The following is a 26,441-nucleotide window of genomic DNA, read 5'->3' on the forward strand; positions in this document are numbered from 1 at the left end:
TGCTCATGACTCCGCTGGGTTACCTGCTTTCTCTTGTCCTATTTTGGGACTGGAGTGCAAGGTATGGTATGGGAAATGTTTTCCTTTGGGTAAGGCCAACAACTACCTCTGAGGGTTGAGACTACAATTTTATACTCATTAATCATTCTGGATAAAAATCAAGTGAGCAAATAAAACATACACACATCACCTCTCTTTGTCTTCAAATGCCTGCATAAATATAATAACAATAAATAAATATAATAACACACATACATACAGACAATACCATCACTCCTGCTTTGTGCAGATGAGGTGCAATCTCCTTTTCTACACACAGGATATTTCTTCATGCAAGGTCACTGAGTGTGCATATGCTGATTGGCAAGAAATATTGCCCCATCTAGAGAAGTTACCATGTCTCAGTTGAATTATTGAGGATCTATCTGGTTGATGAACAAGCAGGTCTTAAGCTGGAGGTGACAGAAGTGAGAAATTTCTAAACTTTATCTTCCTATGGACCTTCTTTACTCTATGTACCTGTGATGTCCTACACAGGTACAGAATACATATTTTCACATATATTTTCATTATATTCCAGATGATGAATATAAAATTGTGCTGCTATGAATAACTTAATTCTAAGACAGTACCCCAGGTCTTACACTATGAACTCCTTGAGGGCAAAGTTTATGGAACTGTCAGCCCAGGTACCTGGCATGATGATGAGCATTTGCCGAACACTCAACAAATATTTGTTGAATAACTGAGTGATGACAAGAAGAGGTGAAGGTGGAGGAAGAGAGCCAGAATCTAGCATCTGGATCAGAATAGGGAAACCCTTAGTATGCTTTTGTGAATGGGTCAACAACAGAATGATCGTAATGACAGCTTTATATTTGTCTAGGAATTATCTAGAGGAAATCAGTTTACTTCACTAGAATAGCAATGATAGTCTGTGAAGTTTTTGATTAAATCAATATTGTGCAGGGGAATACCTCTTATTTCATTTGTCCTTCTCACCTAGTACATCATCTTATTTTATTCCCCTTCTACTCATAAAAGTCCAATTTACAGTTCCAGAGATTTCCTGATTTCTTCACTGGTCACTTAAATGGTGTTAACATTTTACCAACTAAGTGGTCAAATTAATACCTGAATTCTTAAAGTTCACAAACTGAGTCCCTGCCCTACAGAAGAATAGTGTCATAGGGACATTAGTAGAAGGAAGGGGAAAATGAAGAGGTGGGAAATCAGAGGGAGAGACGAACCATGAGAGACTATGGACTCCCGGAAACAAATTGAGGGTTTTAGAGAGGAGGAGGATGGGGGGATGGGTTAGCCCAATGATAGGTATTAAGGAGGGAACATATTGCATGGAGCACTGGGTGTTGCATGCAAATAATGGATCATGGAACACTGCATCAAAAACAATGGTGACTAACATAACATAAAAGTAAATAAATAAACATGGATTGTGAAATAGTAATAAAAAAGAATAGTATCATAGGGAAGACAGAGAGATTAAGCAGATTGCAGCAAAAAATTACACAATTACCAGTGTGCAAAGTACTTGGAGAGGTACGGGACACTGTGAGAATACTTAATGAAGAGTGTGCAGAATTACCTGGACAGCTGACTCAGCACTTGTTTGAGGCATCAGCAAAGGCTCAAGAAAGAATGAAAGAGAGGGAGATAGAAAAAGAGGGGGAGCCTGAGCACATGTAGGGCAGCATCTGTGAGAAGGAGAATGAAGGAGATAATTTGAATGAGAAGAAAATCTAGAAAGAAGTTCTGAATATATATACATTTTGTTGTATGTCATTTCCAAAAAAAAAAAAAAAAGTAAACATTTCACACTTTTATTTTGTGTTTGAATTCATATTTAGCTGTGCTGGGGGAGCCAACAAAATCTTCCAAGTGCTAAGGGTTTATATAAATGTTGCCAGCTCTACAAGGGAGCCTAACCTCCAAAGGGTAACTTTTACATTAAGATTTAAATGATGAAGAATTAGGTGAGTAAGAAGGTAGAAGATATCAGAAGGGATTTTCAGATGGTACATGCAGCATGTGAAATGACCCAAGGTGGCTGAAAGCACAGTCTTGACCCCATTCATCTATTTCCTCCCCTCTTTGGGGAGTCATGTCTTAAGGCAGACTCAATCAGATGCTGTCATATATGCACAAGGGAAGGCCTTCTTGCCATTAGAGCCACGTTGGGACATTAAACACAAGTGGGCAATCACAATAACACACAGGTTTCAGTTTGGTCCAGCTTTATTTATATGACAAAACAATTTCAAATACATACTATGTGCCAGGCCTTAGGTTAAGCACTGGAGATACCCAAGGATCTCTGCCCCTCTAGGTTATTGTGGATCTACTGCTGGATCTTAGCTCTCTCCAGCCCAGATCTTCCTCTTATCTGATTCCCTGAGAAATGTGGCTTCTCCTAGTTACACTTCGTTTCTGTCCCAGATCCCATCTCCCATAATCCCAAACCAACCCAGCTCCTGTCTTTGGTCCATCCCAGTGCCCTTCTGCTCAGCCAGTCTGAGCACTAAGGAAACATCAGGTTTTTGCCTTTATGAGAATTCCTTACACTCTTCCTTCCAATAGTCATAAGCTATTACCAAAATCAGATGTTCAAGCTAGTGCTTTCAGCAAGTAGCCACCTTCATCCTGTCTCCCATACAGAAGTCTGTTTGAACTAGCATTTTTCAGTGCTCAACTTCCAAACCATTCTACTAGCTGCAATCTTAATGAACATCGTTCTTGATTTCACTTTGACTCAGCATGTTTTCTTCTCGCTCACTTTTTTCCCCGGTTCATACACTGCCTTACCTAGCTTCAGTTTTTGCTCACTGAATGTTTACTCATTGCTTCCAGTCAATCTGCTACTCATACAAATTAACATTTATAGTCACTGGAAGATGGTGAAAATACATACGGAATTGCTATGGAGCTAAAGAAAATCACATAATCTTCAGATTAAATTATTTGGAATTCATTGTCTCATCTTAAAACTTATCTTCATGGGAAAAGCAAACAAACAAGTTGCCTGGGTGGCACAGTCATTTGAGGGACTGATTCCTGGTTCTGGCTTAGGTTGTGATCTCAGGGTCCTGAGATGAAGCCCACCCCATGTTGGGCTCTGTGCTCAGCACAGAATCCATTTAGGACTCTCTCTTTCTCTCTCTCAGCTCCTCCCCACCCCCCCCCAAAATAAATAAAATAAAAACAAAACAAAAAAAAACCCCAAAACTAATCTTTATGACTTATAATAACAAATAGTTATGTCATATTTTCCTTTATCCCTTTTATTCAGAAAAGACTGAAGATGTCTCATGAAATACATACAGTACAATAAGATGTTAAGGGAGTGGAGTAACTAATAAAAGGGAAACTAAGAGTAGACAAGTAAGAACTCAGGGCAAAAGTAATTTCCAAAATGTACAGTGTAGAGTCTAGGCACTTGGCATAAGGAAGCCTCCAAATTTTTAAAGTACCAACACATGATGGAAGGAAGCATATTCTATTACATAATCCAAATGCGCAGATTATAAAACAAACTAGTTGCTCAAGAGAGAAACAGTCATTTGCAGTAATGAATTTCTGCAGGCTCTTGTCAAGACAACACAATGAGCAACATTCTCACCTGTACTTCCACAGTAAAAACAGTTGTTGGATTCCTCAGGCTGCATCTCTGTGGTCCCTAGACTCCAGCTGTTCATATGGCCCTGAACTGCAGGTCAGTGAAAGTAATCACAGAGGAGCCCAAACCAGACTTTCCAGAAACAGATTTCGATCATTTTTCTTTTAAAGACAAAACTTAGATCACCCAAAGAGTGAATGGTTTTCAGGAAATCCTCCATTAACACTACCTCTGTCCACTGAGCATTTCTGATCATATCTGCAAAGCACACAGATGCTCTGGCAATTTAGGGCATATTCATTCCCATTAGTACTCAGCAGAACTGGGGATAGGATTAACATTGTTTTATAAAAGTTTAAGGACTAAACCAAGATTTTCCTCAGAAAACAATTGTGGATCTATTCTCATACAGATAAAAGGGCAAATGTCAAGATTTTGCCATTGAAACCACCTGTGATGGTTTAGACTACAAAATCTATGAAGCAGCTATTACCAGAAACCTACCTCTGCAGTCAATTTTCCCCATTTTTTTTTTTAATCATGGTAAGAGCAACACATAGTCTATCACCTTAGCCATTTTAAGTGTACGGTTTAGTGGTATTAAATATATTCATAATGTTGTACAACCAACACCAACATCCATCTTCATGACCCTTTTCATCTTCAAAAAAAATTTTTTTTACTCTTTTCACTAAAACTCTGTACCCATTAAACAAGACATTCTGTCTCCCCTCTCTCTCCAGCCCCTGAAAATCAACACTCTACCTTCTCTGAGTCTGACCTAATGTTAATTTTAATTTTAATTTTAATCAGGAAGAAAAACATTCATAAAATATCTAACATCAAGCTGTGAAATTTGCCTGTGATATCCAGAAGTTAAAATGCTACAAAAACCAATGCCTCTAGATGGCTAAATAATTTGATTATGTGGCACAAAGTAATCCAAAGTTGGTTAGGTTTGGAGACTGTTAATTAACAACAGCCTCCTTTGGTGTTGCTGCTGCTGATCCTAGGCCATCACTCTTTTTGTCAATAATTCAATCACAGGTGCTTGTCTGAGTGTCTCCCCTAGTATGACAAGTAAAACTAAGTCCAAAAGGTACACAAGTTCATTTTTCTACATTTTTTTTTAACAAGAGAAGTGACAGAACACTGCATCTAGTTAACACAAAAGCAGTATTGAGTTATGAAAGGGCAACTTAAAAATAAGGAAGAAAAAGGGTGCCTGGCTGGTTCAGTCGGTTAAGCAGTTGACTCTTGATTTCGACTCGGGTCATGATCTCAGGGCCTGGGGATCCAGCCCCATCCTCAGAAGGGAGTCTGCTTGAGATTCTCTCTTTCTCTTTTTCTCTGCCCGCTCCACCCCTCCCCCAATTCTCTCCCTCTCTCTCTTTCTCAAAATAAATAAATAAATCTTTAAAAAAAAAAATAAGGAGGAAGGTGCAGAACACATTTGTTTTGCATGCTTGAGCTTTTCAAGAAAGGTCATTTTTATGGACCCTAACTCTCACCATGGTTTTGAGATTCGGTTCTATATAAGCATAAGTAGCCAAAAATTAAAACTCTATTTATACAACTTAGTCTACAACCAATACTGGTTTTAAGAAATTTTCAAAAGAAGTTACAAATATGTAATGTGATATTGTTCCTGATGAATTTCGTCATAAAGAGATAAATATATAATCCTGATCAGTACTGGAAAAGTTTGCCTGAAGTCTGTTTTCCTTCAGCCTGAAGTCTGGTCTAGAAATTCTGGAATGATAACTAATCAGATAATTATCAGAAGTGATAATCACTTTTCAAGTAGAATAATGTATAAGCTACTAGATTTGTGATTTTGAGAAAAATGGAAAGTGCCCTTTTCAAAAATGAGAGCAGATTCTAGGGCCCCTCTGATGGCTCCCATTGCTGAAGAAATAATTAAGGCATTAAGACAAAAGACAGGCAAGGCTTAGTGTCCTCTAGTCAGACTGACCCTTGAAGAGTTCTGAGAGGCATACAACAGAGAGTATCCTGAGTCCAAGCAACAATGACCACTGGTCTTAACTGCAGAGCCTGGGATCTACTGAAATCATTCATTATGCTCCACTTTATATTACTTTGATATACCTGAAGTAGGTAATTTTTTCCTTAACTACTCATTTATTGATATTAATTATTTAACAGACATACATTGAGTACCTTTAAGACACCATAAGGGGGCGCCTGGGTGGCTCAGTGGTTAAGCCGCTGCCTTCGGCTCAGGTCATGATCCCAGGACCCTGGAATCGAGCCCCGCATCGGGCTCTCTGCTCAGCAGGGAGCCTGCTTCCTCCTCTCTCTCTCTGCCTGCCTCTCTGCCTACTTACGATCTCTGTCTGTCAAATAAATAAATAAAATCTTAAAAAAAAAAAAAAAAAGACACCATAAGTACCAAAATGAATGAGCCAGGAATTTTGACCTTAACAAGCTCATAGCCTGTGCTTTCCATTCATAGCTCAAGATGTTCTAATCAAGAAAAATATCCCCCTTTGTTTTGTTCCTGTTATACCTGTTACACCAAACCAGGAGATTATATATATATTTCCCCCCCGGGATTAAACATACCTCACAAGTATAAGTAGCACAGAATTATATTAACAGGTTGACTTAAGAAAAAGAACCCTATTTACCATTAATTCAGTGACTGTTTGATGCTGGCAAGCGTACTCTCTTGAAAGGTCTGTCACTTCTCTTGGAATGACTGAAGTTTCAGGTTTCCTTGTCTGTCACCAGAGCACAACTTCCTACAACATGCTTTATTTACTTCTGGCTCTTTGCCAGTCCAGCACTTTTGAACTCAATGTTTCACTCTAGCAATAATTTCATATCTCACCTTTCTTCTCTCTCCTACCTATCACATATAGTATCTATGGAATAGCATTCTGATTTCATCCCATCATTTCCTTGCTCAGAAAGTTCCAGGAATTGCCTACCTCCTGTAAGCTCTGTGACTAATTGGAAACTCTTTCCGTGCTATACCTATCCTTACTCATCCAACTCCACCTCTTAGTTACTACCTATTACTCTTATTAGTCGTACCTCAAACACCTTGAGTTTTCTCCACTCTGTAAGTACTTGCTCCTGCAGTTATTTAACTGATTATTCTCTATAACTTATCTCTCCAACTAGGTTGCAAACTCTATCCAGTGAGAAAGGGTCACCTTAGATTTCCATTTGTGTCTTCTCTGTTTTAGGCAGTTGTTATGCATACATTTGGTGCTCAATACTTACGAAACAACTGTGAAATGAATAAATTACCACTGACTTGAAACACATTTTCTTTCTTATACAGCTGGTGCCTATGTTAAGTCTTGTTATTCCCATGTCAATGCTTTGTTAAACCTTTCCAGGTACAACCAATAGGAAGAAATTCTTTTTATATTATGACCTGGTATGCCTTTGTGTCTGTACAAAAGTTTCACAAAACAATACATATTACACTGTGCAATATATTCTGATGTATTGTTCTATTTTTAAAATACCGATTATGACACACTAAATTGATTTCATTACTACTAATGGGTTATAATCTCTGGTATAAAAATACTCTGTGCTCCTTGGATTAATATGAGGTAACATAATATTGCTCTTGACAAGTGCTTTGAGAACAAAACAGCGCTTTGAGTGTTCTGTTCTTGACAGTCTGACCTACAATTACGATCTTTTCAGTTATCTTGAGATCACTTCTCCCCACATCCCACAATAGCATTTAGAATCAAGTCCTCAACCCACTTCTATCTTTTGAAATTTAGGGCACAGTTAAATAATAATGCACAAAAGTATCCTCTTGATTTCTACATCTTATGTTGTCTTGATAAAAGTTAGTGGCATATAAATAAAAATTTCCAGGCCTAATTTTAATCAGACCACTTGCAGATGAAAAGTAGTTTCGCTAAGTAGGTATAGGTATGATCATATTTTTTGTTTCTTTACGTAGCTTAAGATCTTGAGCTTTGTTGCTAGACTATCCAGAATCTGAATCCCAGCTTTGCAAAGTTACTTAAGCTGAGCAAGTTTATTTAACACTTCTGTACCCATACATTGGAAATAATCATTTCAGTTTCAAAGGGTAGAGGAGGGGTTAAATTAGACCATGCAAGGAAAGAGCCTAGTACAGGGCCTGGGACATACAAGTGCTCCACAAATGGTAGTAACGTTTTATTACTATAACAGTAAGTAAATAGATCTCAAACTTCCTTTTAGGGTCAGAAAGCAAGGTTCAATCATAAGAACAAAAGTGAGACTATTTTTTTTCTTTAAATATCTAGCTAATTTCTGTACTTGGGTTATTTATAATATAAAATTCCACTGCTAGTTTTATAGATCATAAATATCCCTAAGGAAAGGATCTCTTTGTGGCACTAGATAATCATTATAGAATACGGAATGTTTATTCAAACTAAAAGATTATGTATATATGCAATAACTTGCTTGGTCATTTACTCTCATTTCTGTCCTCTCTTAATTTAAAAAAATTTGTTTCAACCACAACAAACACCTGTATGTTGGTGAAGAGTTCTTTAATTCAGCAAAAATACTGCACACGAAGCACAACACTCAAGATGTAGTTGGGGCTGCTTTTGAACAATAAGGAGATGTACAGCTTCGTGTCAGCCTTCCAAGTCAAAGCCTTGTTCTAGTTGGGTTTTTTTTGTTTGTTTGTTTGTTTGTTTGTTTGTTTTTTACATTCCTCCTTACCTTTATTTAAGCACACCGTTATCTTACCTAGGTCTTGCTACTTCTAGAGCGGTTTTGATTGCAGGAGTTAACATACATTCCCATACAAAATATTGCCCCCCCCCTTCCGCCAACCTGTTCAGTTTAGCGCAGCAAAACAGAGTATCTCGTCCATTCTCCGGGAAATGGTGGTCCAGACTGGATTAGGCACAGGGCAGTTGCAACCCTTCTCGAAATTATTTTGAGGCAGTAATCAAGATTCCCCTAGCTCCAGCTCAGTCATTTGCTTAAGAAGAGGGCTGGGTTATGCATTGAAAAAAAAGTCTTTGACAATCTAATTGAACCCACCTGGACCCCTGGGGATTAACTTTCAGTCACTACACTCGAGAATGTGCGTATGCGTGTTGGAGGATCGGGAGACCAAAGAAGGCAGACAGCGACAGACCTGCAACAGGAGGTAGAAACAGAGGAGTCGGCAAGAGGCTGCAGACTCCGTAGACAGACACGATTTAATCCCATCCCTGAACTGGGAAGAAAGGGGGACAGAAGGAAGAAGCCGCTTTCGAGAAGCCGCACCTGGCCAGGCCGGCTGCCGGCCCCGCCCACCCGGCTGACCCCAGGCTCCTGACGGCTGCTGGGCGCGCCGGGCCCCTCGGTCCCCACAGCCCCTTTCGTCACGTCCGGGGGCGGGCCGGGGCACCGGGGGAGGGCCCGGGTGGGGCTGGGGGGGCCGGGCTGGGCGGGGGTGGGGTTGTGGTGGTGCTTCGGGTGACAACGGTCAATAATGAAGGTGGCTGCGGCGCGGCGGCAGGCTCAGCTGCGCCGGGCGGGGGCGGTGCCGGGGCCGCGCCTGTAGGACCTCGGAGCCGGCGCGGCGGGATGGGGACCCGGCGCGGGGAGTGAGGTGGCTGCGGCGGCGAGCGGAACGTCAGCCAGAGGGGCAATCCCGCTTCCCCCTCTGGCTCGTCAGCTTCCCCCTGCAGCCCCTCGGCCCCCCGCGTTCCGCGGGACCGGGACGGCGACGGCGGGGGCATGTGGCGCTGGGTCCGGCAGCAGCTGGTAAGTGCCTTCTCTCCTCCCGGACATCCGCCGCCGCGCGGCCTCTCGGGCCCGGGCGGCGGGGAAGGGCCGGCTGCTCGGAGCCGCGAGGCCGGGGCGCGGGCGCCGGGCTAGGCCGCGGCGGAGGCGAGCGCGGGGCCCGAGCTGGAAAGCCCCGCAGAGCTCCCGCACCAGTCTCGCCCCCGACCCCGGAACGCGGAGGCCGGCGGGAGGCGGCTGCTTCCTGCCCGTACTTCTAAGGTTTCCTCGGTTCTCGCGGCTCCGGGGTGCCACGGCCGCAGGCGGGGGTCCCGAGCGGGCTCGGCGTCCCCCCTGAGGAAACAGGGCGAGGGAACGGAAAGAGAGTAGGTGTAGGGGGGAGACGAGAGGCTTCTGTTTCCTGCTCCTACGATTTGGGACACGTTTGAGGGAACGGGAAGGGGAGGACTTCTCTTCAGCTCCCTCTTGTCACTGTTTTCAGTTAGGTGTCACGATTCACTGTTGCGTTAGTTAGCAGGGAGGGGGGTACCTTCTCTAATGTAGCCCCTCGCCTCGACAGAAATTTTACTCAAGCCGTAGGTGAGGGAAAGAGAAAATATTCCAACACCCCGCCTGCTTTCGGAAAAGAGGTGTACGAAAGTTAGGAAGGACTGTTTTCCTCCTCTTACCTTGCCCTCACCCTACCTCACCCCAAGTCAAACTTTTGAATTGTGAACCTTACTTTTTCCCGTTCTCTCAAGGCAGTTTGAACGACACAGGTTTGGAACGAGTGGTTAACTTCTCAGTTTTACTGGAACATCTGGAGAAGAAGAAAAAAAAAAAAATCTTAGAAAAGGGTGATTTAAGGCATATAAAAAGCGCCACCTTTCTCAGAATTAATTCAGAGAGAAAAATCTTCCTGCCTCCTGGCAACTACAGCCCAGAAAATACAGCAGGAAGGCGACAGTGACAATGAGGACAGAAACTGTTCCTGGCTGAAGAAGCCTAAACCTTATCTCTGTGATGAGGTCTTTTGCTGGTTGCTGCTTAATTTCTAAATCGCATTAATTAATGCTTCTACAGTTCAGTGTTCTCATTTACTGATTCAAAAGGCAATGCAGCAAGAACGACTTTTGTGGTACTATAAAGATTTTGTGGGTTTGAAGCATCTATACCTCTTTTTCCCTGCTCTAGAACGTTTTAATGTTAATTCTATTTCAGAGCCAGCCTTCTGTTAATTCATTTTGGAAAGGGCATCACTGAGAAAAAAATCTTATAAATAAAACTGGAACTGCCTGCCGCTCAAACAGATGTTGGCTTCCTATTTTTAGCTAATTGTAAATCCAGGTATTCCATATATATGGAATATATGCCTTATTAGGAAACTAAGCTAATGATGTCATTATAATACTATGCTGTAATACCTTGGCCTTGTTGCAATAACCCATAGCACAACTTGACTCTGAAAGTTATTTATTACAGGTCTGATCTCATGCTTTTGATTTACCAGTCTCCATGTATAAGTTTTTGTGTGGTAGGAAGACCATTCTAAAGTGGCTTTCTTAAAGCTTTTCCTAGTAGATTAAGATACTGCTTCTAAGTGTTAGGTATTTCTGTTAACCTGAATAAAATCTCAGGGTTGTGTAACCACTCTCATCTTCAAGACAGGCAATCTGGTAATGTTTTTTAAAACGGCTTCAAATGAACACAACTAAAAGGAAGGGCAGGAAGTGGTATGGTTATTTTACAAGACACACCTGCGTTACTGAGTGATTAACAAGTTGAACAACTTGCTGTGCATAAAAAATGCTATCTCTGACATTTAGTTGCTCACCTCACTGGTTTTACTTTTAAGTTATCAGATTTTCTAAGGAATGTAATCAGATCTGTGCCAATGTTAGGACTTTGTATCTCTGATTAAGTTTGTACACTCACTTAAATTATACATTATGGATAGTGGATACATGGAGTAATGAAAGTATATTTGCTCTCTCTGGCATAAACAGTTATTTTAGTTACTACACCAGAAATTATTCAACTCAAAGTGTAGTTTAGAGTATACTTCCATTTGCTCAATGGATTTTGTTACCATGTCTTTTAACCATAGGTTCATTCTAAAAATTCAGATAAGTGGGACAAATCTGGGGAAATACTCACTGTATTCTAAATTAAATTGCAGAGACAGGTTCATTTTTTTAAATTATAAACACTTTATTCATTATATGAATTCTGATTTTCAGCAACTTAGATTGTCTTGCCAAAATAAAGTTTCCTGTCATGTTACAAAAGTAATTCCCACACTGTAGTAATTTATAACTTAAGAAAACTTTGACTCCTTATCTCCACAAAGTATTTTCTTTCTTTCTTTTTTTTTTTTTTTAAGATTTTATTTATTTATTTGACAGAGAGACACAGAGGAAACACCAGCAGGGAGAGTGGGAGAGAGAGAAACAGGCTCCTTGCTCAGCAAGGAGCCCGATGCTAGGCTCCGATTGGGACTCCAAGCGGGATTCTATCCCAGAACCCTGGGATCATGACCCAAGCTGAAGGCAGCTGCTTAACCACCAAGAGCCACCCAGGCGCCCCAAGTATTTTCATTTCTTTACACAATGAGAAAACTCAAAGAAGGTTGCTGTTTTCCAACTTGGGGAAGTAGAGTGAAAAGAAAAGATTGGTTTATCTTTTTTCTTTTTCTTTTGTTCTTTCTTTGTATTTTTTTGGCTCAAAGTGCTAAGGTTAGTTTATACTAGGAAAATTCTAAGCAGAATTTCTTACCATGTTTTTCTGGTACAATTAGTATTCATAGTGTACTCATTTCTGACAGCATATTATGTGTATTAATCCCTTAGAGATGACAGCACCTTGATTATAATAGTATTACTGCTATTAACTACTCACTGTATTCTAATGTTTGGATTTGTATGGTAGCCATTAACTAACTACATTAGCTATTTAAATTAAAATGCAATTAATTAAATTAAAAATTCATGTGCTTATTAGCTACTATATTGGACAGTTCAGAGTAGAACATTTTCATTATCACAGAAAATTCTGTTGGACAGCATTTCTTTAGACTTTTTTTTTTTTTTTAAATAGGCTCCACGCTAGGCATGGGCTTGACCTCAACCCTGAGATCAAGAGTAGGATGCTTAACCAGCTAAGCTACCTAGTTGCCCCACTTCTTTAGACTTTTAAATGAAAGACTTTGCTAATGTATACTTTAGTTGATGTGTGATATTTCTTTACAGGACAAAGTAATGCTGTGCTTTTAAAGCACTTACTGTGCGCAGGCATTATAATGCTAAATACTGGAGATACAAATGTAGGCCTTATCCATCTCTGTATGTTTAGTGTCTCACTATACTTGACATAGAGTAGACACTGGGTACATGTATGCTGAATAAATGAGTAGGTAAGGAAAGAAAGAAAGAATGAATCCATAGTGTTGCTTCTGTGTTTAGAGATAAAATGACAACATTCGAGATTGACCCCTCCAGAAAAAAACTAGAAAAGTACTGTAATTTACAAAAATACAACTTAATCTTGTCATACCAGGATACTGTTTCTTAGATTGTTCTGTAAAGTAGTGCCTTCAGATTTGTATGGACAATAGTGAAAAGGCTGGTGAGATGGTCTTGTGATTCACTGAGAAAAAAATGGCAAGCTCTTAAACTAAACTCTTTCAACTTTCTGTTCTCTCACACTTACTAAACTTGTTGATATCTGTATTTAACTCTTCCCTTTCCACCTGTCACAAAAATAAACAAAAAACAGGTGACTATCCTCTTTTCCAAACTAACCAGTCCACTTGTGCTCTTAATCTTGTTCTTTCATCCTACTCTCCACACTCCCTATCAGTTATCTATAGTATGTTTACCCTAGTCTTTTCCTTCAATATGTGAATATATTCAACTCTCCCTCTACTACTTTACTTTGTCCTGTACTCTTAACTGTCATATTCTTTTCAGTTTTCTAGAAAATAGATCTGTCCTATATAATTGTGCTGTCCAGAACACTTGAAATGTGGCTATTTGAATCAAGATATTCTTTTTTTTTTTTTTTTAAGATTTTATTTATTTTTTTGACAGAGAGATCACAAGTAGGGAGAGAGACAAGCAGAGAGAGAGGAGGAAGCAGGCTCCCTGCTGAGCAGAGAGCCCCGATTCGGGGCTTGATCCCAGGACCCTGGGATCACAACCTGAGCCGAAGGCAGAGGCCTTAACCCACTGAGCACCCAGGTGCCCCGAATCAAGATATTCTTAAGTATAAAATACAGGATTTCAAAAACAGTATGAAAATAATGTAAAATATCTCCATTTTCCTGTTGGCTACATGTTAATATTTAGGCCGTATCAGGTGAAGTAAAATATTTCAAATTTTCCTGTTTTGTTTTTATTTATTTTTCTAATGTGGTTACTAGAAATTTTTAAATTGTATATGTGGCTTGCATTTGTGACACATGTTATATTTCTGTTAGTGCTTCTGGGTAATATTAAAAGCATGTTCCGTGTTTCTATATAGCACACAATATAAGTCTAGGTATCTCACTCACTAGACTGTAAATATCTTAGGGCAGGGACATATCTTGTTCATCTTTATATCTCTTGTACTCAAGACAGCAGCTGGCCCATTCATTGTTTATACCCACCCACCAAATATTGGTTGCATTAATGAATGACTATCATATTTATTTCAGCGTCAGTTTAGGAGCACCTGTATTCTTTTTCTTTCTCTCAAGAGTAGGAAAAGGAGGCACAGACCTGTGGTGGTAGTATTTGGTGGAGCTAAGTAAGTTCTAACCTCAGGAATTAATGTTTAAGAAACCAGATCTTTGAATATTTGCTTCTTTTATCTTTATCTTTACACACATATTCTTAAATACCCACTTTTTCATTTAATAGGGAGGTCAAGTATTAGAGGAATCCCAGGTATCCCAGAAACACTGAAGTAGGGACCTTGCTTAGTTCTTCCAAAAGAACGTTATGGCTGCTATTATTGTCATTAAATATCCCTTCAATCCCTGCAGTCTGTTTTCAACAGAGCAGCCACAGTGATCTTATTAAAAACACAAGTTGGATCATGTAATTCCTGCGCTTAGAACCTTCTAAGGATTTGCTTTCTTGCTCTGAGTAAAAAACAAAGTCTTTGCTTGATCTGTATCTCTGTATGCGCACTCTCCCTACTTTGACCCACCAAACCACTTCTCATCTCCCATCACTCTTCCTTCACTTTGCTTTACCCACAATTACCCACAGTTGCCTTGCAATTCATCAGAAGTGTCAGGTGTACTTCAATCTCAGGATCTTTCCCTTGTCTGTTACCTCTGCCTGGAATGCCACCCTCCGAACTCCCCCATCCCCTTATCTGCTGGTTCCTTTACTCTCTTCAAGTCTTTATTCAATTGTTACTTATTCAGTGAGGCCTTTTCTGGACATTCAGTATAAAACTGTAACCCTCCCCAGTACTTCCCTATCCCCCTCACTTGCTTTTTATTTCTCTAAGTACTTAACACTATTTAACATACTCTACAATTTACTTGTCTTCTTTATCTCATGAAGGCAAGGATTTTTGTCTAGTTTTAGTTCTCCATATGACAAGAACTGTTCCTCATTTCTTTCTTTTTTATTTATTTACTCATTCACTCGAACATTTTCTGAACACCTAATTTGTGATAGCATGTTGCTAGGTTCTCAAAGTACAAAATAAGCCAACCCTTTCCTACTCAGTCTTCTAAGAGTTTCTGCTTCCCAAATGGGTATTTGGATTGTTGTCATTTTTTCCTATTACAAAAAATGTTGCAGTGGCCATTATTTATGTTTATGGTTTTTTTTTAATTATTACTGAAACACTTAGAAGTGGAATTGCGGTAACAGGGTGTGTACATTATAACTATTACATGTATTGCCAAATTATTTTCCAGAATGTGAGAGTTCCCCTTTACCTACCTCTTGGTCAACACTTTGTACTGTCAGACTTGAAATTTACCAATCTGGATGAGTGTGAATTGTATTTTATTTTGTTTTTATTTGCATTTTCCTGATTGCTAATGAGATTCAAGTGTCCTGTATTTCATTCATATGACTAGATTGCTCATTTTTCTATTGAATAGTTTGTCTTTTCTCTATTAGTTCTTTCTGTAGTCTGTATTCTAATTCTTTGTTGTGGTTGTAAAAATTTTCTTCCAGTTCATTCTTTGTATGTATTTAACTTTGTTGATAGTGTCTTTTTTTTGATAGAGTAATTTCAAATTTATTTGTAGGTAAATTTATTAAGAGTAGTGATTTTGGTTTTTTTTATTAGTTGTTTAGATATTCCTTTCCTGTGATCATAGAGCTATTTTTCTAGTGTTTTCTTCAAAGTGTCTTAAAATTTAGTTTTCAACATTTAGGTCTCTAGTATATCTAGAATTGAATTTTATTTATGGAATAGAGAATATACTTTACTTTCTCCCATATGGAAAGTTATTTGTCTCAGTACTTTTTCTTGAATGAGCTACCTTTTCCCCACTAATGGGTGTTGCTTGCTTTTTCTTTTACATAGCCGCATTGTCTTTCATATATCATGTTCGCTTCCTAAATCCCCTATTTAGTTTCATTTACCTATTGATCTGGTGCACCAATAATGTACTATCTTTTTTTTTTTTCTTCAAAGATTTTATTTATTTATTTAACAGAGAGAGATCACAAGTAGGCAGAGAAAGAGAGAGAGAAAGAGAAGGAAGCAGACTCCCCACTGAGCAGAGAGCCTGATATGGGGCTTGATCCCAGGACCCTGAAATCATGACCTGAGCTGAAGGCAGAGGTTTAACCAACTGAGCCACCCAGGCACCCCTAATGCACTACCTTTTTAATTAAGTTTAAAATTTAATTCCAGCATAGTTAACATGCAGTGTTATATTAATTTCAAGTGTACAATATAGCAATTCAGCAATTCTATACATTATTCAGTGCTTACCATGATAAGTGTACTCTTAATCCCCTTCACCTATTTTACCCATCTCCCACCCATCATCAGTTCTCTATAGTTAAGAGTCTGTTTCTTAGTTAGGCTCGTTCTCCTTTTTTTCCCTTTACTCATTTGTTCTGTTTCTAAAACGAGATCTTATGGTATTTGTCTTCTTATCACTGGTTTATTTCGCTTAGCATTATACTTGCTAATATTATACTTGCATTATATTTGTTGCACATGGCAAGATTTCATTCTTTTTATGGCTGAGTGATATTCTGTTGTATATAGGTACATTTTCTTTGTCCATTTATTTATTGATGGACACTTGAGCTGCTGCCATAATTTGGCTTTTGTAAATAATGCTGTTATAAACATAAGGGTGCATGTATCCTTGAATTAGAGTTTTTGCATTTGGGGGGCAAATACCCAGTAGTACAGTTACTGGATTGTAAGATAGTTCCATTTTTAACTTTTTGAGGAATCTTCATTCTGTTTTCCATAGTGGGTTCCCCAGTTTGCACTCCTACCAACAGTGCACAAGGGTTCCTATTTCTCCACATCCTCTGCCAACACCTGTTGTTTCTTGTGTTTTTGATTTTAGCCATTCTTGATAGGTGTGAGGTGATAACCACATTGAAGTTTTGATTTGCAGCTCCCTGATGACAAGTGATGTTGAGCATCTTTTCATGTGTCTGTTGACCATCTATATTCTTTGGAGAAGCATGTTTTCTGCCCACTTTTTAATTTGATCATTTGTTTTATGGGTGTTGAGTTGTATAAGGTCTTTATATACTTTGGATACTAAACCTTTAACAGATATGTCATTTGCAAATATGTTCTCCCATTCGGGAGGTTGTCTTTTAGTTTTATCAGTTGTTTCCTTTGATATACAGAAGCTTGTCATTTTGTTGGAGTTCCAATAGTTTACTTTTGCTTTTATTTTCCTTGCCTTTGGAGACATACCTAGGAAAAAGCTGCTACTTCCATTGTTGGAGAAATCACTGCCTTTTCTCTCTTCTGGATGTTTATAGTTTCAGGTGTCACATATAAGTCCCTAATTCATTTTTTATGTGTGGTATAAGCCAGTGATCCAGTTTCCTTCTTTTGCACATAGCCATCTGATTCCCCCAACACCATTTGTTGAAGATGCTATCTTTTCTCCATTGCATTTTCTTTCCTCCTTTGTCAAAGATTAATTGACCATATTAACAGGTCTATTTCTGGGCTTTGTTTTCCATTGATCAGTGGGCCATTTTTGTGCCAGTTCAATACTGTTTTGATAACTTCAGCTTTGTAGTATAACTTGAAATCTGGAATTGTGATACCTCTAGCTTTGTTTTTCTTTTTCAGATTGTTTTGGAGGTTTAGTCTTTTGTGGTTCCATATAAATTTTAGGCTTATTTGTTCTAGTTCTGTGAAAAATGTTGTTGGTATTTTGATGGGAGTACATTAAATCTGTAGGTTGTTTTGGGTACTATGGACATTTTAACCAAATTTGTGCTTCCAATACATGAGCATGAGCTATTTTCCCACCTTTCATCAGTGTTTTATAGTTTTCAAAGTAGGCCTTCACCTCTTTGATGAAATTTACTCCTCAGTATTTTACTAACTTTGGTGCAGTTGTAAATGGGATTACTTTCTTAATTTCTCTTTCTGTTGCTTCATTTTTAGTGTTTAAAAATACCATGAATTTCTGTAAGTTGATTTTATATCCTATGACCTTACTGAATTCATTTACTAGCTCTAGTACTTTTTTGGTGCAGTTTTTAGGGTTTTCTGTGTATAATATGTCTTCTCCAAATAGTGAAAAGTTTTACTTTCTTTACCAATTAGGATGCCTTTTATTCTTTCCTCTTCTCTGATGGCTGTGGCTAGGACTTCCAGTACTATGGTAAATCCAGTACTGTATTAAATAACAGTGGTAAGAGTGGACATCCTGTCTTGTTCCTGATTCTAGGAGAAATATTCTGTTTTTCCCCATTAGTATAATGTGAGCTGTGGGGTTTTATATTGGACTTCATTATGTTGAGGTATGTTCCCTCTAATCCTACTTTGTTGCAGGATGAATGGATGTCATACTTTGTCAAATGCTTTTTCTGCATCTGTTGAAATGATCATATGGTTTTTATCCCTTCTTTTATTGATGTGATGTATCACATTGATTGACTTGTGACTCTTGACCCACCTTGCATCCCAGGGATAAGCCCCACTGATTCAGAGGAATCATTTGTTTAATGTATCATTGGATTTGGTTTGCTAATAGTTTGTTGAGGACTTTTGCATCTATGTTGATCAGAGATTATTGGCCTATAGTTCTCTTTTTCTGTAGTATCTTTATCTGGTTTTGGTATCAGAGTAGTGCTGGCTTCCTAGAATTAAGTTTTCCTTCCTCTTCTATTTTTTGGACTAGTTTGAGAAGAATAGGTATTATCTCTTCCTTAAATGTTTGGTAGAATTTCCTGTGAGGCCATCTGGTCCTGGACTTTTGTTTATTGGGAGTTTTTGGTGATTAATTCAATTGCACGGTTTGTAATCAGTCTGTTCAAATTTTTTCTCTTCCTAATTCAATTTTGGGAGGTTATATGTTTCTAGGGGTTTATCCATTTCTTCTGGGTTGTCTAATTTCTTGGTAAATAATTTTTCATAATATTCTGTTACAATCTTTTGTATTTCTGTAATGTCGGTTGTTATTTCTCCACTTTCCTTTCTGATTTTATTTGTGTGTTCTCTTTTTTTTTTAGTGAGTCTGGCTAAAGGTTTTTTTGATAATTTCAAAGAACTAGTTCCTGGTTTCATTGATCTGTTCTATTACTTTTTTTGGTTTCTATTTCATTTATTTTTGCTCTAATCTTTATTATTTCCTTCCTTCTACTAATTTGGGGTTTTGTTTGTTTTTCTTTTTTTGGATCCATCAGGTGTAAGATTAGGTTGTTTGTTTGGGATTTTTTCCCCCTTCTTTAGATAAGACTGTATTGCTATAAACTTCCCTCTTAGAAACCTTTTGCTTCATCCCGAAGATTTTGGACCATTGTGTTGTCATTTTCATTTGTCTGCATGTGTTTTTTTTTATTTTTCTCTTTGATTCCTTGGTTGACCCATTCATTGTTTAGTAGCATGTTTATTAACTTCCATGTATTTGTGTGCTTTCTAGGTTTTTTTCTTGTAGTTGATTTCTAGTTCCATAGCATTATGGTCAGAAAAGATGCATTGTATTACTTTGATCTTTTTAAATTTGTTGAGATTTGTTTTGTGGCCTAATATGTGATCTGTTCTGGAGAATGTTCCATGCGCATTTGAAAAGAATGTGTATTTCGCTGTTTTAGGACGGAATGTTCTGAGTATATCTGTTAGATCCATCTGGCCCAATATGTCATTCAAAGCCAACAAGTTTCCTTGTTGATTTTCTGTTTGGATCATCTATCCATTGATGTTAAGTGGAGTGAATATGCACTGTCTTAATTATAGTATTTTTTTAAGTCTTGGTATCTGGCTGAGTAGAACCCCCAGTACTTTTTTTTTCTTTCAGAATTGCATTGAACTTTACTATTCCATATGCTATTTATAATCAATTTGCCAAATTCTGTGGAGAATCTTTCTAGGATTTTGATTGGCTTTGTATTGAATTTATTAAGTTCCTTTGCATATTTTTTCCTTGATGAGGTAGAAGCTATGGATTGTATTTCATCATTTTCTCCCTATACCTTTATTTTGAGTAGCTCTATTGACGTACAAATAATACAGGGATTTAAGTTTTACTCTGGTATTTCTTCTCTCACCTTCCACATTACTATTGTGTAACAGTTTAGTTCTACTTCTTTCCTTTCATCTGTTTTATTAAGACTTAACTCACTACCATACAGTTTACCCATTTAAAGTATTCAATTTTTTTAGTATATTTGTAGAATTATGCAGCAGCCATCACCACAGTCCAATGCTAGAACATTTTTGTTCCCCCTGAAACTCTCTTCCAATTGACTCCCACTTTCCATTCCCCTAAATCTCTAGCCCCCAGCACTAAACAGTCACTAATTTACTTTCTACCTCTCTCAATTTGCCTACTGTGGTCATTTCATAGAAATAGTATCATATAGTATTTGGTATTTTGTGACTGCTCTCTAGCATAATATTTCACCTAGCATAGTGTTTTCGAGGGTTATCTATGTCATAGCATGTATTAGTAATTCATCCCTTTTTATTGTCAAATAATCCATTGTTTGGATCTACCACATTTTGTTCATGGATCTACCACATTTTGTTCATCATGGACATTTAGTTTTTTCCACTTTTTGACTGTTAGAAATAACACTGCTTTGACCACTGTTGTACAAGTCTCTGTGTCCATGTATATTTTCATTTCTCTTGTGTGTGTATACCTAAAGAGTAGATTTACTGGGTCATATGGTAACTCTATTTTTAACTTTATGAAGAATTGCCAAACTGTCTTCCAAAGTTGCTGCACCATTTTACATTCCCATGAGCAATGTGTAAGGATTCTAATGTCTTCATATTCTTGTCAACACTTGGTTTTGTCTTTTTAATTATAGCTTTCATGGTGGGAAAGAACCTCATTGTGGTTTTGATTTACATTTTGCTAATTACTAATGATTTCAAATATCTTCTCATGTTCTTATAAGCCTTTTCTGGAGAAATGCCTATACAGATCTTTTTGTCCATTAAAAAAATTTTTTTTAATTGAGTTGTGAAAGTTTTTTTTTATAATTCTGGATACAAGACCTTTAATAGCTATATGGCTTGCAAATATTTTTTCCTATAATGTGTATTCTAGTTCCTCTTCTCAAAACAGTTTCTAAATTTTTGTCAGTTACTCATTTTTATTTTCTATGAAGAATTAGTAATTTGTTTTACTCACCATTGTTTCTTGCATACCACCTCCTCTCTCTGGGTTCACTTTTTTTAATAAAATGCGTCCTTTAGTAAGTTTTAAGCAAGGGTTTGAAAGAATGATCTGTTTTAGTTTTTATGTCTTTATTTTATAATTATTGTTGAACACTAATTTGAGTAGATACAGAATTCTAGATTAACATTTACTTTCACTTAACATATCTGAACATTTATAATTGCTGGTACAAAATTTGTTTTTAATCTAACTACCACTACTATTGGTAATCCGTATCCAGTTGATTTTAAGATTCTCTTTGTCCTTGATATTTTTGCAATTTTATTTTACTGTATCTATCATATTTTTTTCACGTTTTTTCTGCTCTGCACTTGCATTTGCTTTCCATCTGAAGGCTCTTATGGCTATGGCTCAGGAAATTTGCAGCCGTTTTTTTTTCTTTAAATATTGCTTCTCAGCCTTTAGTTTTCTCAATCTAGAACTCTTGCTTGACACCAGTCTGTCTTCTGTGGCTCTTCTTTTTCATATTTTTCATCTGTTTCTCTCTGTGCTGCTTTCACTGTGAATTCCTTAGTTCTAGCTTCCAGTTCTCTAATTCTCTCACCTGTGTTCAGCCTAGAGTTCATCCTGTCCTCCAAATTTTTAATGTAAGTTACTTTTTTATTTCCAAAATTTATTGGATCTCTCAATTCCGCTTGTTCTTGATGCATATCTGCTTTTTTTTTCTCAGAATATTGTCTTTTTTTTTTTTTTTTAAGTAGGTATTATTTTCTCTTTGGAGGTTTTTTACATATTTAAAAGTACACAGCTTTTTTCAGCTTCCTTTCAGTTGAACCTGACTGTAGGACCCAGGTACAAAGGGGTGCTATTAATCCTAATCATGCCATAGGAACTGAACTTCAGACTGTTTCTCTCTAGAAACAGATTCCCAAAGGCTCAGCCCCTGATTATAAAAAATGGTTATCTTATTTTGAGGCTAGCTATGTCTTCTTGATTAAAGAAAAAAAGATATTTTATCCATGTTTACTTTTGTAAAGAAAAGGGAAGAGTTCAAAGTTTGGACTTTGGAATTCCAGCGGCAAGACTTGTTTGAACCCAAGAGTTTTTCCAGGAAGTTTAGCTGTATGAAGAGAATAAGCAACAGCTGCACTTTTCCCTGTATCTCTCATTCCCAGTCCTGCCATCTTAAATCTGCTCAAGAGTGAGGCAAGGCTAGAAAATGAGTTGGGGAAGTTTCTAGGTGGCATTGGTACTGTGGAGTGACAGGTTTGTAGAGGAAAAGGAGAGAAGTGATCAGGAGTTCTTTTACTCAGCAATGGCTATTCTTAAGTTAACGTTAATATTTTAGATACCAGAAAAATTAAGACTTGCTTGTACTTTAATATGTATCTCCTCTTGAAAATGTTATCTGCCACAAACTGCAATACACTTAAATTGGTTTTGAACAACATGGCAATTTTTTTGAAAGTTTTTCAAGTTTTTAATTTCCTTTTTGTCTTGAACCGTGGGAACTCAGAAATTTATCTTGAAGTTTGACAAGTTTGTGGCATTGAAATAGAAATTGGAAATGCTGAAAAATATACTCCATTTTTATTAATAACTTTTATTACATCTATAATGAAATTACATCATACATTTATCTTTATTCAGAAGGATGTATTTGATAATTTTCTATAGGGGAAAAAGTGAGTCGTCTAATGATTTACTACTATTTCAGTCAGAATTTTACTAATTTTACTTGATATTTTGTCTTTTTTTTGTGCTCATTAAGAGGCCTTATTTTTTCTAAATGAATCTTTATCCAGAACAGAGGCCCTGACTTCTATTTTGGTATCTCCATCATACCAAGCATAATACCTAGTATATAGTCAATGCTCATAATATTTATAAATTGAATTTTTAAAAATTAAGTTATAGGATAATTTAATAAATGACATACTAAGTAGCTTGATATTTCAGAATGTTCAGATATTTTACTGAAATTTGGTGCAGTCTCTCATTTGGTATCAAGCACATTTTTCCCAATAAATACTTGTGTTACATACTGGTATTCTAAGATTTTGCTTTGAAGAGTCATTTGTGATGAGTACAATTGGTAGATAAAGTTTAAGTAGTAGTCGGTTCCGGCCTTAATTGTTACCTAGGAAATTGTTTCTTCATTCTTGGCATCTCCTGAACTACAAAGGGAATATAGATATTCTTGTTTATCTCAGCTCTCCACTGTATTCTTTAATATACAAATTTGAAAAATCTAACAAAGATGTGAAGATGGACTTGATTCTTTACATTGAAAAACAGGTAAGTGGTTCTCTAATGTGTGTTTTCCTATTGAAATCTATATGTAAAGGCACTGGTCTCTATCTAGGTATTCCGGAGACCCTCTGACTTTGTGGCTCCAACTCTTTATGCACATATAAAGGAAATTAGTGCAGTGCCTATGTGCCAGTGTTCATCAGCCCTTTTTCCAGCACATATTTGCAGAATTTGGGGGAAAAAAAAGAAAGAAAGAAACTTGGGAATTTATTAGGAGACAGTGAGAGTCAAATTCTTAAGTAATCTGAGATACTTTTTACAATCTTTATAATGTTTCCTAGGCTGTTAGTTCCCTAATGATGATGTTTCCTATAGATTGAGATAAAGATGTCAGTGATCTTTGCAAAATGAGAAAAACTAGGTTAGTATAATGCACCTATGGCCTTGTGTGTGTGTTGTGTGCATGTGTCTTTGCTTAAATTTGTAGATGTACTTGTTTTTGAGAACAGTATTTTTTTAACTTCTAAAAAATAAACTTTTTTATCGTAAAATAGTTTCAGATTTACAGTTGCAAAAATAATACAGAATTCCTATAGATACCCTTTTTTTTTCTCTCTCTCTCTTTTAAATAAGATTTTCTTTATTTATTTTAGAGAGAGACAGAGCACCCACGAGAGCCTGTGCACTGGGGCAGGGGCAGAGGAAGAGGGAGAGAAGCACACTCCCTAATGAGTGCCAAGCCAGACAGATGCAGGGCTCTCAGGGCTTGACCTTAGGCTCCCGAGATCATGACCTGAGCTGAAATCAAGAGCAGGATGCTGAACTGACTGAGCCACCCAGACGCCCCACACCCAGTTCTCTTATTATTAACATCTTATATTACTAGCCTAGTAATATAAACCAATATTTATACATTATTATTAGTTAAACTCCATACTTTATTCAGATGTTGTTATTTTTTTCACTAATATTCTATCTGGGGTAACATACTATGATTAGTAATTACTTGATCTTCAATAATATTTTTTCTCATAGCTTTATTTTTCTCTTTCTTTATCATATCCTTCATTTCATACCTGAATATATGACTTATTTACACTAAAAAAAAATCTTTCATTTGATACAGCTGTAGTTAATCACAGTCCCCAGTTCCCCACTAACCCCACTTCCTCACAATCCCCATTTCCCTACTCTCCTCTTCAACCCCTTTCAGTCAATCCATTGTAGCCATTTTAACTTTATTCAGACTGTCAACAAAAGCCACCAATGATTTCCTAATGATTAAATTAGATACTCTTTTCCAGTTCTCCTTTCTCTTTATAGCATGTGAAATAATTCCTTCTTGCAGCTTTTTTTCTGTGTTCCTGCCATATCTCTTCTCTGTTTTCCTTCCTGTCTGTAATCTTTCTCCTTTGCTTATTCCTTCTCTCCTAAATGATAGCCTTGAGAATTCCGTCTCTTGGTTCTACTCTCTTCTTCCTCTGTACACTCATAATAGGCAGTCTCATACATGTTTTTTGTTTTAACTATCATCATTATGCTTGCTGGGTTCCAGTCTCAAGTCCAACCCTCTTTCCTAACATCTAAACAAAAATATCCAGTTGCTTTCTGGATATCTATGTAGGGAGTCCCACATTGAAATCAGAAAATAATTCTAGTCTGACCTTAAATTCATTAGTAGAAATAGGAACTTAGGCCATATCTAAGGTAAATAAGGATTAAATCACTAAGGTCTTATCATCTCCAAGTGGACAGGGACTAAGTCATCTATTTTTATCACCCGTGGTCCTTAGCTTACTACAGAGCACATAGAAAAGAACTCAATAAGTACTCTTTGAATGCTAAAGCAAATTCTTTTCATTACATGTAGAAGTCAAGAACTGCAGATCAGCGGTACAATTTTAATTGTCATTATGCAAGGTAGATGAACTACTTGCTCCCTGGAAGAACTGAAAGTAAACTAAAATACTCTTTTGTGGAGTTTTTTGAATAAATTTTTTAAATTATGTCAGTCAACTCCGTGTTGCTAAATAATTTCTCTGCTTTAAAGTTTAATTTTCAAATTTTTGTAGCAATAGTTTTAAGATTTGCTGGGTCCTGTTTGTTTAACCTTGTATGGACATGTTTTATTTTCTTCTACATGTTTCTCAGGTTCCCAGCAGATAAAATTAATAAGATAATTATCGTTTTTCTGCCCTGCTGTTTTCTACACTTTGTTTTAATTCTTGTTTAATATAGCTAAGTAGAATTCACTTGGCATCTCTATTCTTTAACTTCAACATATTTTTATGTTGTTATTGTTTATAATTTTTTACCAAATATATCACCCTGTTTAAATCTGTATTTGGAAATATTTGTTGTGGTTTCCTGGTATGAATACTGCCTATACTGTATAGCTCATTGTAAAAGCAGCAGCTTCTAATTTAAGGGATCCTATTATAGACCCCAAACTGAATATTTATAATGTATATTTTGGTCTCCCAAGTACCTAATTGCTTTTCCAACCCTATCAGACCCTAACAAATATTTTATAAATGCTTCATCCCTTCTTATCCCATGATAAAATTTAAATATGTAACCTGTAACCTGACTACTTAATAACTTCTTTAAAAAATCAACGTCAAAACTGGTTGTTATATGAAGGAAAAATTTAAAAGTACTCATATTAAATAATATCTATTTCAGGGGCACCTGGGTGACTCAGTGGGTTAGGCCTCTGCCTTCGCCTTGTGTCATGGTCTCAGCGTCATGGGATGGAGTTCTCTCTCGGGCTCTCTGCTCGGCAGGGAGCCTGCTTCCACCTCTCTCTTTGCCTGCCTCTTTGCCTACTTGTGATCTCTCTCTCTCTGTCAAATAAATAAATAAAATCTTTAAAAATAATAATACCTATTTCATTAGGTAAATGTGCAGTTATGATGTCAGTAGACATAATATTCAAATGGTGTAATCATTGTGAATCCGTGGCTACTAATGCGGACTGCTGAAAGTGTAGTGCAAGGCTTACCTTGGAGGTGTTGTAAGTTCAGTTCCAGA

General features: G+C 37.3%; 2 protein-coding genes across 4 annotated transcripts in view; one reads left to right on the forward strand and one right to left on the reverse strand.

Annotated features, from left to right (window-relative positions):
• Positions 1 to 1,632: 1,632 nt before the first annotated feature.
• Positions 1,633 to 9,366, reverse strand: LOC309859947 (uncharacterized protein; the record flags this gene model as incomplete). The annotated part of the gene is made up of 4 exons (XM_082721244.1): positions 1,633 to 1,715; positions 8,681 to 8,777; positions 8,909 to 9,144; positions 9,192 to 9,366. The coding sequence occupies 3 exons, from the start codon at positions 9,364 to 9,366 to the stop codon at positions 8,703 to 8,705; spliced, it is 486 nt and encodes a 161-aa protein (XP_082577370.1). The 3' UTR covers positions 1,633 to 1,715; positions 8,681 to 8,702.
• Positions 9,046 to 26,441, forward strand: part of ATP11B (ATPase phospholipid transporting 11B (putative)) — a 121,425-nt gene continuing 104,029 nt past the window's right edge. For 2 of the 3 annotated variants that reach the window (XR_014300959.1, XM_082692306.1), the window contains exon 1: positions 9,090 to 9,391. Coding sequence is in view for 2 of the 3 variants with exons in the window: in XM_082692306.1 (XP_082548432.1) it covers positions 9,365 to 9,391 (27 nt within the window). In the remaining variant the exon portion in view is untranslated. Of the gene's footprint in view, positions 9,392 to 26,441 lie in introns of all 3 variants that reach the window. The other variant, XM_082692305.1, reaches the window with a different exon arrangement.

The sequence above is a fragment of the Mustela nivalis genome (assembly GCF_964662115.1).
Source record: "Mustela nivalis genome assembly, chromosome: 1".
Taxonomy (NCBI): domain Eukaryota; kingdom Metazoa; phylum Chordata; class Mammalia; order Carnivora; family Mustelidae; genus Mustela; species Mustela nivalis.